The sequence below is a fragment of the Chrysemys picta genome, chromosome 4 (assembly GCF_011386835.1).
Source record: "Chrysemys picta bellii isolate R12L10 chromosome 4, ASM1138683v2, whole genome shotgun sequence".
NCBI classification, from domain to species: Eukaryota; Metazoa; Chordata; order Testudines; family Emydidae; genus Chrysemys; species Chrysemys picta.
The window spans coordinates 8,078,500-8,095,052 of NC_088794.1; the positions used below are offsets into that span (position 1 = coordinate 8,078,500).

General features: G+C 55.0%; 1 protein-coding gene across 2 annotated transcripts; it reads left to right on the forward strand.

Moving 5' to 3' along the window:
- The first annotated feature begins 1,928 nt into the window (after positions 1–1,928).
- PHKG2 (phosphorylase kinase catalytic subunit gamma 2) lies at positions 1,929–16,390 on the forward strand. Of its 2 annotated transcripts, none has more exons than XM_005294209.4 (10): positions 1,929–2,068; positions 3,466–3,605; positions 4,206–4,381; positions 12,168–12,222; positions 12,666–12,731; positions 12,899–13,062; positions 13,442–13,532; positions 14,236–14,389; positions 14,584–14,709; positions 15,582–16,390. In XM_005294209.4, exons 2-10 carry the CDS (start codon positions 3,511–3,513, stop codon positions 15,894–15,896), a joined length of 1,242 nt encoding a protein of 413 aa, XP_005294266.2. In that variant the 5' UTR covers positions 1,929–2,068; positions 3,466–3,510; the 3' UTR covers positions 15,897–16,390. The 2 variants fall into 2 exon arrangements, with proteins under 2 accessions (XP_005294266.2, XP_042699693.2); XM_042843759.2 differs by having other exon boundaries at positions 1,979–2,068; positions 3,469–3,605.
- The last annotated feature ends 163 nt before the right edge of the window (positions 16,391–16,553 follow it).

The window sequence follows — 16,553 nt, forward strand, 5'->3', positions numbered from 1 at the left end:
TGCTTAACACCCAGCACTTCTCTTTGATTATGGCGAAAAGAAGTACAGTGAAAGCAAACAACAGCGATTCATATAGTAGCAAGTAGGTAAAAGTATTAGAAACAAGGGGTTACATTTAAAACAAAATCATAATAAGCCTTCTAGAGTCTAGATTTAAATAACAAGACACTTTCCTGATCTAATGAAGTTTAGGTCACCCAAAGTCTTTCTCCCAGTGAGTAACAAGCAGGCCGGCTGTGATCTTAGTCATAAACAGGACAACTCTCCCTATTGTGTGGTGCTGCTTCCTGTAGATTGTGTGATCTCTTGTTCACTTTGCAGTCTTGATTAGCTGGAGGCTCCAGATGCAGATAGATTTACATTGTAAGACACACAATACACAATGGTCAGCCAGGGAGAGATAAGCGCCTCCGCCTTCAGTTGACCCGTCTTAACTTACACACCTTAAGACCACAATGTTCAGTACAGAAACGTAACTTCTTAAATATTATTATCATTTTGCAAAGATTAAGCTGATTAGCGGCCTACTGGCTCAGTGGAGACATCACATGCCCCTCCATTGGTGAATTATTATGCATATACCAGCCCCAGGGGATGCCTGTAAACCTCTGTGCATCACTTATGTCATCCGCCAGTTGGCACTAAGGGATCTCTGGGTCAGAGTAAGCTTGGCCCATTCAAACAAAAAGGGTCCTAATGTAACGCTGACAGACCCCGGTCGTCAGTGTGCGGAATTGAACCTGGGAGCGCTGGAGCTTAGTGCATCAGCCTCTGATTTAGATGGGGATTGGTCCTGATTTGAGCAGGGGGTTGGACTAGGCGACCTCCTGAGGTCCCTTCCCACCCTGATATTCTATGATTCTCTACCGCATGAGCTAAAAGCCAACTGGCTGTTAGCTAAGGCTGGAGAGGAGACTAATTTTCTCTCTCTCTCTAAGTGGTCTCGGCGCTACTAGATGGGACAGAACACCACACCCAGGTGTGTGGGTTACACTAACACAACCAAATGCAGAGCTATACCGCTGGGACTGAGAAACGCAGGCCAGAGCACGCGAATGGGGACTGTAGCCAGGGCAGCAGTGACGCTGAAAAGGATCTAGGGGTCAGAGCGGACAAACGAACGCCCAGCGCGGTGCGGGGGCAAGCAGGGGCTGATGTGAGCCGTGGATGGGGAGAAGGGGAGGAGCAGGAAGGTGAATCGGGCACACTGGGGAGAGCGATACGGGCCCCTCCCCCCCGTTCACGTCCAGCCCAGATGCTTTATCCAAGTGTCAGGGGCTGGGCTCAGTGCAGGGGGGCTGGGGTGACATTCGCTGCCCTGGGCTCTACGGGGCCTCGGGGGCAGGATGGGCCCAGGGCAGCCCCCCACCGCAGCGCCCCCGACCCAGCCGCCCGAGGGCCGTGTCACAAGGGTCACCAGGGGCTGGGCCGTCACGTGACCTGGGGGCACTGCGGGGTCAGCTGGGGTCAGCGTTTGCCATGTGACAGCCCAGGGCACTGGTCAGGTCACCTGACCAGACTGCGGGGGGGGGGGGGGGGAACCCTTTGCATGAGGGCCCCCTAACCCTGCCTCTGGGGTCAGAGGTCACCTGGCTGACCCTTTGCTGACCCAGGAAGCTGCCCCCCTAAGACCTCCCCCGTCTTCCCCGCTGGCTGGCCCTCTCTTGGCTATTGATTGGTTAGCTATACGGAACTACCCGCCCCCATCCTCAGCTGACTGGCTGCGTGGTTTGTCAATCGTGCTGCTCCACATTCCCGTTGATGATTGGTCAATTGAGCGCTCACTCAGAATCAAACCCCTCCTTCGACTCTTCATTGGTCCGGTTGACCGCCATTCACCACCCCGCAGCTCGATTGGCCTATCAGGCTGCAGCTTAATTCTTAGCTCCGCCTCTTATTGGCTCCCCGGCTCATGACCCCCGGCTCGCGACTCGCTCTTCCTGCCTCCTGATTGGCCGTCTTCCCTCTCCTCCCATGTGGAGTGGGAAGGGGGGCGGGGATAGTGCGGGCCAATCGGGGCAGGCGTCGGGGGCGGGGCTGGGAATCCGGTTCGAAACCGAGGTGCCGGGTGAGTGTTGGTGGGGAGCCGGGAGCGCGAGTCCCGGGGGGCGGGCACGTGAGGGGCTGGAGGCACACATGGGGGGAGGGGGGAAGCTGGAGGAGGGGACACACGTGGGGGGAGGGGGACGCCCTGTGGGGGGGGGGCAAGCTGGAGGAAGGGGGCACAGGTGGGGGAGAGGGGGACACCCTGTGGGGGGGGGTGAAGCTGGAAGAGGGGGCACACATGAGGGGGGAGGGGGATGCCCCGTGGGGGGGGAAGCTGGAGGAGGGGGCACACATGAGGGGGGAGGGGATGCCCTGTGGGGGGGGGGAAGCTGGAGGAGGGGGCACACATGGGGGGGAGGGGGGATGCCCTGTGGGGGGGGGGGGGAAGCTGGAGGAGGGGGGCACACATGGGGGGGAGGGGGATGCCCTGTGTGGGGGGGGAAGCTGGGGGAGGGGGCACACATGGGGGGGAGGGGGATGCCCTGTGGGGGGGGGAAGCTGGAGGAGGGGGCACACATGGGGGGGAGGGGGATGCCCTGTGTGGGGGGGAAGCTGGGGGGAGGGGGGCACACATGGGGGGGGAGGGGGACACCCTGTTCAGGATCAGGGCACCCTGTGGCAGGGCGCTGGCTCTGACCCCGGTCAGAGGGCTATGGCAGGTGGGATCCCCCAGCTTGGCTGGCTGCACCCCGCACATTCCCCCCCTTGTTCACTCAGCATCACCGCCCCAACTGGTCTTGTCAGCTGGGCCCCTTGGTGAGGGGAGATCCCCGCTGCCACCCAGCCTGCCCTCGCTGCCCAAGCCACCTTGGCCTGGCTTAGCTCCCTCTCCCTTCTCCTTCTGTCCATCCCACCCGGAGCTCCCCTGCCCTCCAGCTCCTGTCTAGACCCTTCCAAGATGGTGCCCCCCCAAAGTGACTCTTGCTGAGGTCTGATCACCCCAAGCCTGGGGGCTGGGAATGGGGTACAGTGAAAGGGGGGGCTCTCTGGCTTGGGGAAAGGGTGTTGAGAGGGGGGCAGATGGCTGGGGAGGGGAGGCACATGAGTGGGGAAGAGGGGTTCTGTGGGAGGAGGCTAAGATGGAGGGGCACATGGGTGGGGAGGGGGGACTCTGTGGGAGGGGTCACAGGGGTGGGGCTGGCTGAGGAGGGATGCGAGGAGGTGGGTGGTCTCTCTCGTTCAGAGGGGAGAGGGAAAGGGGGTGGGCGAGCTGGAATAGGGAGTGCTGGGGAAGAGAAGTGGGGAACTGGGGGAGGTGAAGTGGGTTGGCTGGGGGGAGGGAATGGGGTCAGCTGGTTGCGCTGGGGGTCTCCCATGCTGGAGGGGAAGGTGGTGTGTGTGTGTGTGTGGGGGGGGGGGTTTCTATGGGACAGATCACTGCTCCCTCCCCACTTGCTGTCTGACTCGTCTTTCCCCCAGCAGGTGCAGGGGTCCTGGAGCCCAGCTCCGGGCGAGCCGGCCAGCATGACCCGAGGTGTGGGGCTAGACGACGAGCTGCCTGACTGGGCCGGCGCCAAGGAGTTCTACCAGAAGTATGACCCCAAGGACGTCATCGGCAGGTGGGGCAGGGGAAGGGTCTCGCTCCCTGCTCGTAGGGAGGGATTTTGGGGGGAGGAGGGGGGCTCTGTGTGCACGGGGATGGGCAGCGAGATCTGTCCGTAATCAGTGGGGGGGGGGGGGGGGGGGGCTGTGGGTGTCAGTCTGGCTGTCTCACTGGGGTGCCTGTCTGTGGCAGGTGGGGTGAGCAGGTGATGTTGATAAACTGGAGAGGTTAGAAAAGAGCCACGCGAATGATCAAAGGATTGGAAAACCTGCCTAATAGTGATAGACTCAGGGAGCTCAGTCTGTTTAGCTTAAGAAAGAGAAGCTTGGGGGAGAAGCTCACAGTCTATAAGTATCTATGCGGGGAACAAAATTGGATGATGGGCTCTTCAGTCTAGCAGAGAAAGATCTAACACGATCCAACAGCTGGAAGTTGAAATTCTACATCTTACCTGTAATCTGAATTTGTAAACGTTTAACAGTGAAAGTCATTAGCCATTGGAACGAGATGATCACAGTGGTTCCGTCTGGACTTGGAACATATGAACGGACAGGGTGTGGAGGGCTGTGGGTGTCTGTCTGTCTCACGGTGGTGTCGGTTGGTCTGTCCATGGCAGGGGCGTGAGCAGCGTGGTGCGGCGATGTGTGCACAAGCAGACGGGGCAGGAGTTTGCGGTGAAGATCATCGAGGTGACCTCGGAGCGCATGACCCCGCAGCAGCTGGAGGAGGTGCGGACCTCCACGGGCAAGGAGATTGCCATCCTGCGTCAGGTGGCAGGGCACCCCTACATCAGTGAGTGACACCCTCCATCCCCCCGGGACACCCCATGTCTGTAAGTGGGTATGTTTACACTGCAAAAAACGGGTGGTCTTGAGATCATGGATTCCAAAGCTAGAATGGACCATTGGGATGATCTAGTCTGATCTCTTGTATAACACAGGCCAGAGAGCTTCCCTGAGTTATTCCTTATAGAGCAGAGTGGATGTTTTAAAAACAAACAAACATCCAGTCTTGATTTAAATTTGCCACTGACGGCGAATCCCCTGTGAATTTTGGTGATTCGTTCTAATGGTGAATTACGCTCACTGTTAAACGTGTCCGCTTTATTTCCAAGCTGAATTTGCCTAGCTTCAGTTTCCAGCCGTTGGATCGTGTTAGACCTTTCACTGCTGGATCGCACTGGGAGCTCATGATTAGCTGATTATCCATCATGGCCCCCAAATCTTTTTCAGAGTCACTTGCTTCTCAGGACGGAGTCACCCATCCTGTGGCATGGCCGACATTCTTTGTTCCCAGATGTACATTTGACTGTAGTGAAACACACATCGCTGCTTGCACCCAGGGAGCTGTGAAGTAGAGGTGAAGTTTTAACAGCTCAGGTTGAAGCCTAGAGGACTGGAGTTGATTTCCCCCCTGCTAACCCAAGTCACTCTGTCTTCACTGCTAGTTTAACCCCAGTGAAGAACACGCCTTTTTGCTGTGCCTCTCTACCCAGTGACACCCTCCAGCTTTCCTGGGCACCCCTATGACAGGAGGTCCCACCCCTGGTACTACCCCCTGTCACATACCAGGATGCAGTCCAGACTAATGAACAGCTGTGTCACTCCTTCCTGCAACCAGGCTGAAGTGCCTGCCTCCTGGACTGCTTACAAACAGCATGCAAGTCACACCCTGTGTGTCTGTGTGTAGCAGCAGCCTGCCAGCCACACCTGGTTACACTCTGGCTCTCACCAGCCTAGGTTATACTGCAGGGTGACCCCCAACACACCCCCAGTTTTAAGATTTCTCCCCCAGAAATGTATGTCCTGTTGTGCCCAACCCTCTCCGGGACACTACAAGTTACATTAAGTCCATTATTTTTTTAATAGGAATAATGCACACAACTTGCCACCCCAGTGGAGTTTCCCAGATACATCACTTTAAACATACTGGATTAGATAAAATCTCTCTCTTTGTACTCATTAAACTTGTGGTTGTTTTTGTTATTGATTTTAAGTGAGTACAAGTAATGAGGCATAAAAGTCAGAAATGCTTACAAGAAAAATAAAGATAAAATGCAACTGGAGGCTAACTTAACCTTGCTTTGAATTTAACAGTTTGTTTTCTGACCACGTGCGCTCAGCAGTTTGACCAAACTTCTTAGCTTAGGACCCCTTCTGCAGTCCAATGGCTGCTTCCTTTGTCCCTTTAGGTGCAGAGAATCGATGGGCAGAGAGAGAGAGAGAGGGATGTCTTGGGGTGTTTGTCCCTCATTTTTGTAGTTTCAGTCGCTCTTTTGAAAAACATTTCAAGCTTGGTTCCAAGAGACAAAAAGTCTGTGTGGAAGGATGTTCCCTGCTGCTTTTTTCTCACCTGTTTGAGCTTCCTTTGTTTCCCTTCCTGCTTGATGACTCTGTTTACTGCTTAAATGCAAATTAAGTCGAGCACCCTTTCCTTTGTTTGTGATAGACCTGTTTGCCAACCTCGGTTTGGAACATGCGTTAATAACACCATACGGAGGAATGTTATAACGTAGAATATCAGAGAATCATAGAATATCAGGGTTGGAAGGGACCTCAGGAGGTCATCTAGTCCAACCCCCTGCTCAAAGCAGGACCAATCCCCAGACAGATTTTTGTCCCAGATCCCTAAATGGCCCTCTTAAGGATTGAGTTTACAACTCTGGGTTTAGCAGGCCAATGCTCAAACCACTGAGCTATCTCTCCCCCCTAACTTCACATACAATATTTCCACACACATTTTATCAGGACGACAATGATTAGCAACTTACGAGTTTTCAAATGATCCCTTACAGGGTGTACTTTTTACAAAAATTAAGACAATAGTGTGTAGGGTGTGACTACAGAAGTACATTCTGTCACACCTCTCCCTTTACAGAGCTACGGTGAGATTAGCCACTGGCTGACTTGGAGGCAGCAGGTGAGGGCCCTCTTTCTTGGATAGGGGATCTTCCACCATGTTTTCCTTTCCCTTTATAGGTACAATTTCCATATCAAATTCTTGGAGTATAAGACTCCAACAAAGAAGCTTGGAAATTTGAACGTTTAGTTTTTTTTAACCAGATTAATGGTGAATGATCCATCAATACCCTGAATTTTCTGTTAATGAGATAGGGAGTCAAGCAATTAAGGGCCTACACTGTAGCATAACGTTCTTTTTCTATGACAGAATAATTTTGTTGGTGGGTGTCAGTTGTTTGCTGAAGAAGGTGATGGGATGTGTGTTGATGTGTTTTTTTTCCCCCATGTGGATCAGCACAGAGCCTAGACCAATGGCTGATGCACCTGTACAGAGTTCAAACATTTTTGTCAAAATCTGGACTAGCTAGAACAGGCTTTTTCGGACAAGATTTTCTTCACCTTATCAAAGCCCTCTTGATGTGCCTTCGTCCACACGACTGCGTTAGGTTTATTTGTTTTTACATAGGTCTGGGATTGCAGATACAATGGCGCTGAACCCACGCACAAACCTCAAGTAATAGTTTACCAGACCTATGAAAGATTGGGCCTGTCTTTTGGTTTGAGGTACAGGCCAGTTTCCAGTGGCTTCAACTTTTAAGGGCTCATGGGGTATGTGACCTTCCCCCCTTCCCAGTGTTCCAAAGAAGGAACTTTGGCTGCTCCAATTTTACACTTAGAGGCTTTTATGGTTAGACCTGACTCTTTGAGCTTTTCCAGCACAACTTCTGAGAGTTTTTTGTGATCAGCCCAAGCGTTGCTCAACACTGTGATGGCCTTAAATGGTTTGCAGAATTCTGCAAGGGCCTATGTTAACACTTGGTTGACCAACCTCTGAAAGTTGGTTCCAGCATCCATCAACCCAAATGGTACCATTATGAACTCAGGTTTCAGAGGGGTAGCCGTGTTAGTCTGTATCAGTAAAAACCACGAGGAGTCCTCGTGGCACCTTAGAGACTAACACGTTTATTTGGGCATAAGCTTTCGTGGGCTAGAACCCACTTCATCAGATGCATGGAGTGGGAAATACAGTAAGCAGGTAGAAAGGAACCAATTCCTGCAACAAACCCCGTTGCCAACTCTGTCTGCATATCTATTCAAGGGACACCATCATAGGACCCAGCCACACCATCAGGGGCTCGTTCACCTGCACGTGTACCAATGTGATATATGCCATCATGTGCCAGCAACGCCCCCCTGCCATGTACATTGGCCAAACCGGACAGTCTCTATGCAAAAGAATTAATCGACACAAATCAGACGTCAAGAATTGTAACATTCAAAAACCAGTCGGAGAACACTTCAACCTCCCTGGACACTCAATAACAGACTTAAAAGTGGCAATTTTTCAACAACAAAAACAGACTCCAACAAAAACTGCAGAACTGGAATTAATTTGCAAACTGGACACCATCAAATTAGGCCTGAATAAAGACTGGGAGTGGCTGGGTCACTACAAAAAATAATCTTCCCTCTGTTGATACTCACACCTGGTCAACTGTTGGAAATGGGCCACATCCACCCTAACTGAATTGGCCGTGTTAGCACTGACTCCCCCACTCGGTAAGGCAACTCCCATCTTTTCATGTGCTGTGTATTTATACCCGCCTCCTGTATTTTCCACTCCACGCATCTGCTGAAGTGGGTTATAGCCCACGAAAGCTTATGCCCAAATAAATGTTAGTCTCTAAGGTGCCATTATGAACTCAGAGTCCCATATTAGTGATGAAAGCAGATTTGTTTTTTCTGAGCACCCTTATCTAAAGGAATCTGCCAATAAATCAAAAGAGTGGAGATATTTAGCTTTGCTTAAAATGTGCATTATATCATCAATTCTAGGCATGGGATACGCAACTGGTATTGTAACACCATTGAGTTTTCTATAATCAACACAAAACCGTACAATGTTTTATTTCTTAGAGATCAAGACCACAGGTGACGCCCAAGAGCTGTCAGACTCTAAGTACTCCCAGGTCTAACATGTTTTGTATTACTGTTTGAATTTGTTCCTGCATCTTGCCGGTAGCCCTGGAGGGTCTGCTGGGAGGTGACTGTGGCCATTCTGTAATGATCTTATGAGTTAGCGAGTGTGTCTTCCCTGGCTCGTGAGAAAACACTTCTTTGTGTTCTTGCAACACAGACGACACCTCTGCCCTTTCAGCGGGTGGTAACGCACTGCAGATATTGATGCTTTCCGGGGCTGAGTCAGTTTGGAATTCAGCCATTCAATGAATCATAGAATATCAGGGTTGGAAGGGACCTCAGGAGGTCATTTAGTCCAACCCCCTGCTCAAAGCAGGACCAATCCCCATGAGGTGATGTGCTTCAGTTTCTCCCTCTACACAGTGGCTCATGTTCACCATGGCTTCCCTGCTGTGATAGGTTCTAAGTCTGGTCACATGGACTAGTTGTGGGACAACATTACCATGAGGCTCTCTAACATGATGTGTATCTTCATTTACCACCCATCATGTCTTCTAACTCCTTTTTTAACCTTTGTACATATTCAGTTACTGGCTCTTCCTCTGTCTCAGTGTCAGTCAGAGTTACAGTCTCAGGATACCTAGTGGCAAATTCACCACCACCAAAATAGGTTTCTTCCCCCTGTTGGTAGGACGTGGGCATAGGACCCACAATGTCCATTGCTACCCTCAGAAATGCCTCTTGTATCACAGGCAAGGGGTGTAGCGGAACTGTCTGGGGTCCTGCAGGTCTCCTGCAATAATTCCTCGCATCATTCTGTTTCCCTGGCCAGCAGACATTTTCCTTTAACCTGTCTCCGGTTCCGTGTGCTCCCAAGTGATCAGCAAAAGGTCAATCATGTACTAACAACATGAATTCCCCACAGTGCTGGGCGGGCGCAACCAACTGGGTAGAGGGGTGCCCATGGCTTTTGGTTTTTTGTCAGTGGAGCTTCTTTATGCAATCTCCCATCTTCTTCAAAAAACCCTCTCCCCATCTTCCCTTCTTGGGAGCCCCCACGAGGACACACTCTCTTATGCTTTCTAGAGTGGGGTCCATCCTTTGTTCAGCTGCAAAACACTGGCATCTGATATCTGAGACAGCATCTTCAGTCACAGGGCTCATCTCATAGAATCATAGCATATCAGGGTTGGAAGGGACCTCAAGAGGTCATCTAGTCCAACCCCCTGCTCAAAGCAGGACCAACACCAACTAAATCATCCCAGCCAGGGCTTTGTCAAGCCTGACCTTAAAAACCTCTAAGGAAGGAGATTCCACCACCTCCCTAGGTAACCCATTCCAGTGCTTCCCCATCCTCCTAGTGAAATAGTGTTTCCTAATATCCAACCTAAACTTCCCCCACTGTAACTTGAACCAGAAGTAGAACCCACAGGTCTGGAGTTGTAACTTTTTAATGACTGTTTCAGCTACATTCCCCTCCTCATCAGATACCCGTCCCGGGGATCCCACAGCCTGCACCATGGGGATCTAAGTTGAGTCTCTGAAAGTTTCAAACATTATTGGTGAGCCATACGAAGGGGATTGGGAAACGAGGACTCCTGGGTTCTGTCCCCGCCTGTGAGGGGAGTGGGGTCCAGTGGTCAGAGCAGGGACCGCTGGAAGCCAGGACTCCTGGTTTCCACCCCTAGCTCTGAGAAGGGAGTGGGGTCTAATGGGTCAGAGCAGAGGAGGCTGTGAGTCAGGACTCCTGGGTCCTATCACTACCTCTGGGAAGTGGGAGGGGGAGGCTAGAAAAAGGCTAATCAAAGCATGCAGCTGCAGCACAGAATGGGGAGGCTAGAGAAGGGCACTGTGGCCAAATGTCTGAGTCCTGGCCCTGCTGCCTCAGAGATCTGGATTCAGACCGAGCGGCAGAGGAGCTAGAGAGACGCCCCTCAGCAGTCTCTGGGACTTTACCACTCTCCTCTGGGATCCCAGCACAATATTCCCTTTTGCTACAAGTTACCACATTAATAGCCCTAGCCGTAGGCAAAATATCATTCCCAACAGGCATTTCCAGGGGGATACAATCCAGCACCCCAACGTCAAGACCCCTTCCAAACCTTCCCAGTCCACATGCACCTTGGCTAAAGGTACAGGAATATCCTCCCACAGCAGGACTTTTGGTCAGGTAACATGTCAATCTTTTGGTCCATGCTTCCCTTGGCCAGAGAGATCTGGGCTCCGGTGTGTCTCCACACCGTGAATCCCTTGGTATTTACTCTGGCAGCCTTAATAAATTCCATAGCTCCCCCCTCCAGGCCAGTCCTCACAAAACTCATTGGGGTAGCTCTGGAGACAGTTGCATTAATGTGGGTTGGCTGGGGCTTGGTTTCTTTTAGCCCAGGCCATTGATTTCTCAGGTGGTCAGTGGAGTTACATTGGAAACACCGACTGGGATCCTCCTCTTTCCCAGGAGGTTTGTGATGAGGATTTTCAGGAGGGGAATGATTCTGCAGCGGTGAGTCCTTAGGCCTCCTTCTTCCTGGGGTAAAACGGGATCCCCTTTTATGCTGGGGTTGGGTCCCTCCTTCTGCGGCTTGCACTCGTTGGACATCTGGGCTTGCACAAAGGAGTCACCCACAGTGGCCATCTCGTCCACAGATTGTAAAGATTTCTCCCACAGACTGTTCCTACCGTTGTCAGTGCACATACGCAAGAAATGTTCCGGAGCAAAGAGATCAAACCGTCGGCCATAATCCTCAGCCCTCTTCCCCTTTATCCATTTCCTTGTGGTCACACGTCTTACAGGTGTGTTCGCTATGACTCAGGCCAGCGCCTTTCCCAAGATTTCTAAATTTCAACCTATACGCTTCAGGGGTAACTGGGAACCTTTGTAAAACAGCTTTTTGAAATGCAGGGTACGGGCTAGCAAAGCTTCCTGAAGCAGCATTTCATTAAACACCTTCAAAGCTTTGCAAAACTGTGGTAGTCAGGGTGGGGACGTTCTTGTCCTCAGGACTATTGTGAATCTCACAGAGCCATTCAAAAGTGGTCAGATATTCTTTAGTGCCGGCTGATTCCGTGTCCACAGGATACAACTTTTCTGAGCGAAGGGTTCCTTGAGTGGAGGGAGAGACTGGGGACTCTGGGATCTGTCCAGGTTATACATCCGCTGCTCCCCTTCTTGGAGCTCGTTCTCTCTCCGCTCCGCCGCTCCTTTATGAGCTGCTGCGTCTCGCTCTTCTTCGCTTCTCACCTTCTGGGGCTTGCCACTCGGCATCGTCCTTCGCCTCGATCCTCAGCTCTGCTTGCCGTTTGCTCATGTTCTCTGTCGCTTTCTTCGGCTCCCAGGCTGGCCAGCGCTGGCTTTGCAGTTGTTTCGCTGTTGCTCATTTTGATGCTTTACTGTTTCCGTTTCCCTGACCCGAGATAAGCAGACAGAAAACAAACCGAGGGTAACCTCTCCCTGTCCGTTTCCAGCCGGCAGTGCTTTGAAGTCTAGACGGCTGGTGGCAGTTTCCCCCTGGGAACCCAAGTCACAGTGTCTTCACTGCTAGTTTAACCCCAGTTAAGAACACACCTTGTTTGCAGTGCCTGTATACCCAGTGATGCCCCCCCCCAATCTCCTGGGCACCCCTCTGGCAGGAAGTCCCACCCCTGACACAAGGAGTGTGCCGCTGTACCCCCCATCCTCTCACTCCTCTTTCTCCCCACAGTCACACTCATCGATTCCTACGAGTCGTCCACATTCATGTTCCTGGTGTTTGATCTGTGAGTATGAGATCCCTGCACCCAGCCCCCACTTCTCCCACCAGGACCCTGCCACGAGTGACCCCCCCCCCACCTCCCCTGCAGGGGTCTGCCACACCGCAGGGGCCTCCTGGCACGCTCACATCTGCCCCACTCCCTGCAGGGGCCCCCCATATGCTGGGGCTCTCACGCCAGGAATGGAGCCAGCCAACCTCCTGCAGACCCCAGGGTTGTGTGGTATGGGACACCTGTGCCCATGGATCAGGAGAAGTGGTGCCCCCAGATCCTGAACGGCCTGACTGGGCTCCCTCCCACTCCATCCGCTCCCTGGGATGATTTCCACCCACCCCACCAGGGCTGATTGCCCCCAATCTGCCCTGTCACCTCATCAGGGCCAATTCGCTGCCGCCGCCACCCCCCCCTGCCCACCTCCCAGCTGGCTGACAATCCCCTTCTCTCCCCAGGATGCGGCGTGGGGAGCTCTTTGACTACCTGACGGAGAAAGTGACCCTGAGTGAGAAGGAGACCAGGTACTGTACAGCGCCCCCTGCTGGCGGAAGCTGGGGCTGGAGTAGCCGGGAGCTCCCCCACAGTCAGTGCTCCTGCCCTGCTCCCCACAGCGCCCCCTGTTGGGCGAGGCGGTGGCTGCAGGCGTGATCTGTTTCTCTCTTCTCCCCCTGCCCTCCCCGCCCTCCAGGTGCATCATGCGAGCGCTGCTGGAGGCGGTGAGCTACTTGCATGCCAGCCACATCATCCACCGTGACCTGAAGCCCGAGAACATCCTCATGGACGATCAGCTCAATATAAAGCTCTCCGACTTCGGCTTCTCCTGCCGGCTGGAGCCAGGGCAGAAACTGCGGGGTCAGAGCGGGCTGGGCGGGAGGGGCCTCGGGGGAGGCCAAGCTGATCTATGGTCAGTGGGAGGGTTGAGCTAGCTGGGTCAATCCAGGGGGCGTGGGGAGGGGAGAGGCCAAGGGGCTGACTGATGGGGGGTGGGAGTTGGAGGGGAGCACATACTCCACTCTGGGGGGCTGGCTGGACGTGGGGGCCGATCCAGAGTTGGGGGAAGGGAGGACATGGCTGGGCAGGAGGGGAGGCTGCTGGGGATTGCTTCAATGGGTGGGGGGGGCAGGGGCAGGTGTGGCTGATCCATGGGGCTGATCCGGGAGGGAATTGGAGGGCACTGTTTGTCCTTGCTCACTCATGCCCGGGTGTCTCTCTTCCCCCTTCTCCCCCCCAGAGCTGTGCGGGACCCCCGGGTACCTAGCCCCAGAGATCCTCAAGTGCTCCATGGATGAGACGCACCCGGGCTACGGCCAGGAAGTGGACCTGTGAGTCCCTGTTGCAGCAGCCACCGCTGGGCTGTGGGGAGAAGGGCTCATTCGGGGGTGGCAGGGAGGGCTCATTCCTGGGGTGGAGGGGGTGGTGGGGAGTGGGTGGGCTTGTTCCATCTACCTCAGTTCCCATCATGGCTCTTAGACACCCCCATGTACTCCCTGCTGGCCACCCACCCTGTGTGCAGGAGGGGTGGTGGTGGGGGGATCCTGACCATTTCCCTAGCTAGCGGCTTCCTCGCCCCCCTGCCCACACCCAGCACCAGCACCCTGATGGGTCCAGTTGGAATGACCTGACCCCTCCCCCCTCATTTTGTCTGTGTTCCAGCCCTGTCCACATGGTCCCACTAACAAGTGATGGGTCTGGCCTGAGAGGGTGCGGGGGATGTGGCCCTGTCTGCCAGCTGGTGGGGGGAAGGTCCTAGCTCCCCACCCAGTGGCCATTGGCCCCTCTTGCTGATGATCCCCGCCCCGAACCCGTTCCTGGCTCCACCCTCTGCCCCCTCCCTGCAGAGTCGTGATGGCTGAGTAGTGTCTGTGGTTCCAGGCCAAGGATCCGTCTGTCCATCCATCCCCACCCATTGGTCTGTGTCTGTCCATCTTTCCCTGTCTATCTGTCCCCCTCCCAGTGGCGCTGCCTGCCCTAGGTCTGGCTCATGGAACCGCAGCGTGACCTCCCCCCCACCTCTCCTCCCCGCAGGTGGGCATGTGGTGTGATCTTCTTCTCCCTGCTGGCCGGCTCGCCCCCGTTCTGGCACCGCAAGCAGATGCTGATGCTGCGCATGATCATGGAGGGGCACTACCAGTTCAGCTCTCCGGAGTGGGATGACCACTCCGACACAGTCAAGGACCTGGTGAGAGCAGGAGTCCCCCCCACCCCTCCATCCCAGATTGGATCAGCCTCCTCCTGCAGTCGCAACCCCCCAACTCCATCCCCAGATCAATCAGCCTCTCCCCACCCCCTCTGAATGGAACAGTTTCTCGCACACAGCCGCGGCACCCCATGGTCTAGTGGCTCAGGCCCCATTGACTCCTCCTGTCCCTGCAGATCTCGCGGCTGCTGCGTGTGGAGCCGTCGGAGCGGCTAACGGCGGAGCAGGCCCTGCAGCATCCCTTCTTCGAGCGCTGCGTGGGGCGCCCGGTCCGGCTGTTCAGCCCCTACCGACGGTTCAGGGTGAGTCACCTCCTTCTCCCCTTCCCCCACGAGCTGGGGCTCTTCCAGGGCTTTCCCCATCACTGTAATCGGCCCTTCCAGCAAGAACCCCCTCCCTCCTGTGTCCCCAATAACTCCCCCTGGCCTGCACCGAGCTAATGGGCTTTCCCAGGTTCCCCTCCTGCCTGCATTGAGCTCTCCCAGGTTCTCCCTCTCCCCCCACTGCACTGAGCCAATGGGGTCTCCTGGGTTCTCCCTCTCCCCCCACTGCACTGAGCTAATGGGCTCTCCTGGGTTCTCCCTCTCCCCCCACTGCACTGAGCTAATGGGCTCTCCTGGGGTCTCCCTCTCCCCCCACTGCACTGAGCTAATGGGCTCTCCCGGGTTCTCCTTCTCCCCCTCCCACCTGCATTGGGTTCTCCCTCTCCCCCCACTGCACTGAGCTAATGGGCTTTGCTGGGCTCTTCAGGGTACATGCCCCCCTCCTCCATATGCTGCTTTAAGGGGCTCTTGTGACTCCCCCAATCCCTCTTCCTTTTTCCCTTCTCCCCTTTGCTGGAATAGTCCTCTTCTCTCCCCCCCCCCTTGCACTGGGGTAATGGCCTCTCCTGCATGCTCCTTTCCCCCAGTGGTGGGGATAATGGTCTCTCCTCTGCCACCTGGCCTCTCCTCCGCACAGCAGGATAATGGTCTCTGCCATCCCCCCTGCAATGGGAAAACGGTCTCCCCTGTGGCCTCCCCCTCTGCCCTGTGCTAATGGTCTCTCCTGCTGCCCCATTTCCCCCCACATCTTGGACAGGGATACTGGGCTCGCCCGTGTTCCCCACCCACTGGGATAATGGTCTCTCCCAGGCACCCCCACCTCCCTGCTGATGGTCTGTCCTGCGTGGTAGGTGCTGGTGTGGACGGTGCTGGCCTCCATCCGCATGTTCAACAGCTACCGGGTGCGCACGCGGCCGGTGACGCGGGAGCTGCTGCTGCGCGACCCCTATGCGCTGAAGAGTGTGCGCAAGCTCATCGACGCCTGCGCCTTCCGCATCTACGGCCACTGGGTGAAGAAGGGCGAGCAGCAGAACCGCGCTGCCCTCTTCGAGAACCTGCCCAAGGCCCTGCTGCTGGCCCTAATGGGCGCTGAGGGCGAGGGGGCGGAGCTGGGCCAGGGCGAGGAGGCGGAGCACTACTACAGCACCACTGCTCCTCTCCACTAGGAGGCAGGGATCAGGCTGGGCTGCGGGAGATCCCGGGGTGGCCCCCCATAGCCTGGGAACCGCAAGTAGGGGATGGTTGCACTGAACGTCAAGCCAGGGGAACACCCTCCCCCCCCAGGGAGTGCAGGGGGGGCCCTAGTGCAGGTTTGTCCAGGATTTCTGGGATAGGAAGGGGCAGTCCTGCCTGGGTGAGGTTTAGGGACCCCGTGTGTGTCTGGGGGAGGGGAGTGGCTGGCATGCTGTGTGCATATGTCTAGGATGCGGGGGCAGCTCGCACCCCCTGCCCTTGGCTTCTTTTTACTGGCTCAGTATTGCATCCTGGGAGAGATGGGGCCAAATCCTCCCCTCCGCCCAGATGGCAGAGTTGGGGAGATGGGGCCAAATGCTCCCCGCTGGGCTCAGCCAGGCCCCGTTGATGTAGCTTGGTTAATTTTTATGTTTTTCCTGTAGTCTGAATTCCTGTGAATTAGAATAAAAATCTATTGTGACCCCTACGGCGCCTGGGGCTCCTTCCTTCGTCTGCGCTCCCAGCACGGGCCCCAGCTCTGGGAGCGCAGGGCCTGGGAGCTGTCTTCCCTGGGGCAAGGGCAGGAGGGGGGACCTTGAGACTGGGGTTCCCCCGCAGCAGGGAGCAGTTTCCCAGGGCAGTAAGACATG

Excerpts from the sequence above, each read along its gene's own strand:
- PHKG2 (XM_005294209.4), top strand. The coding sequence starts at position 3,511 with ATGACCCGAGGTGTGGGGCTAGACGACGAGCTGCCTGACTGGGCCGGC. Across the intron at positions 13,063-13,441 it reads GCCAGGGCAGAAACTGCGGG|AGCTGTGCGGGACCCCCGGG; the intron begins GTCAGAGCGGGC and ends TCTCCCCCCCAG. Across the intron at positions 14,710-15,581 it reads GCCCCTACCGACGGTTCAGG|GTGCTGGTGTGGACGGTGCT; the intron begins GTGAGTCACCTC and ends CCTGCGTGGTAG.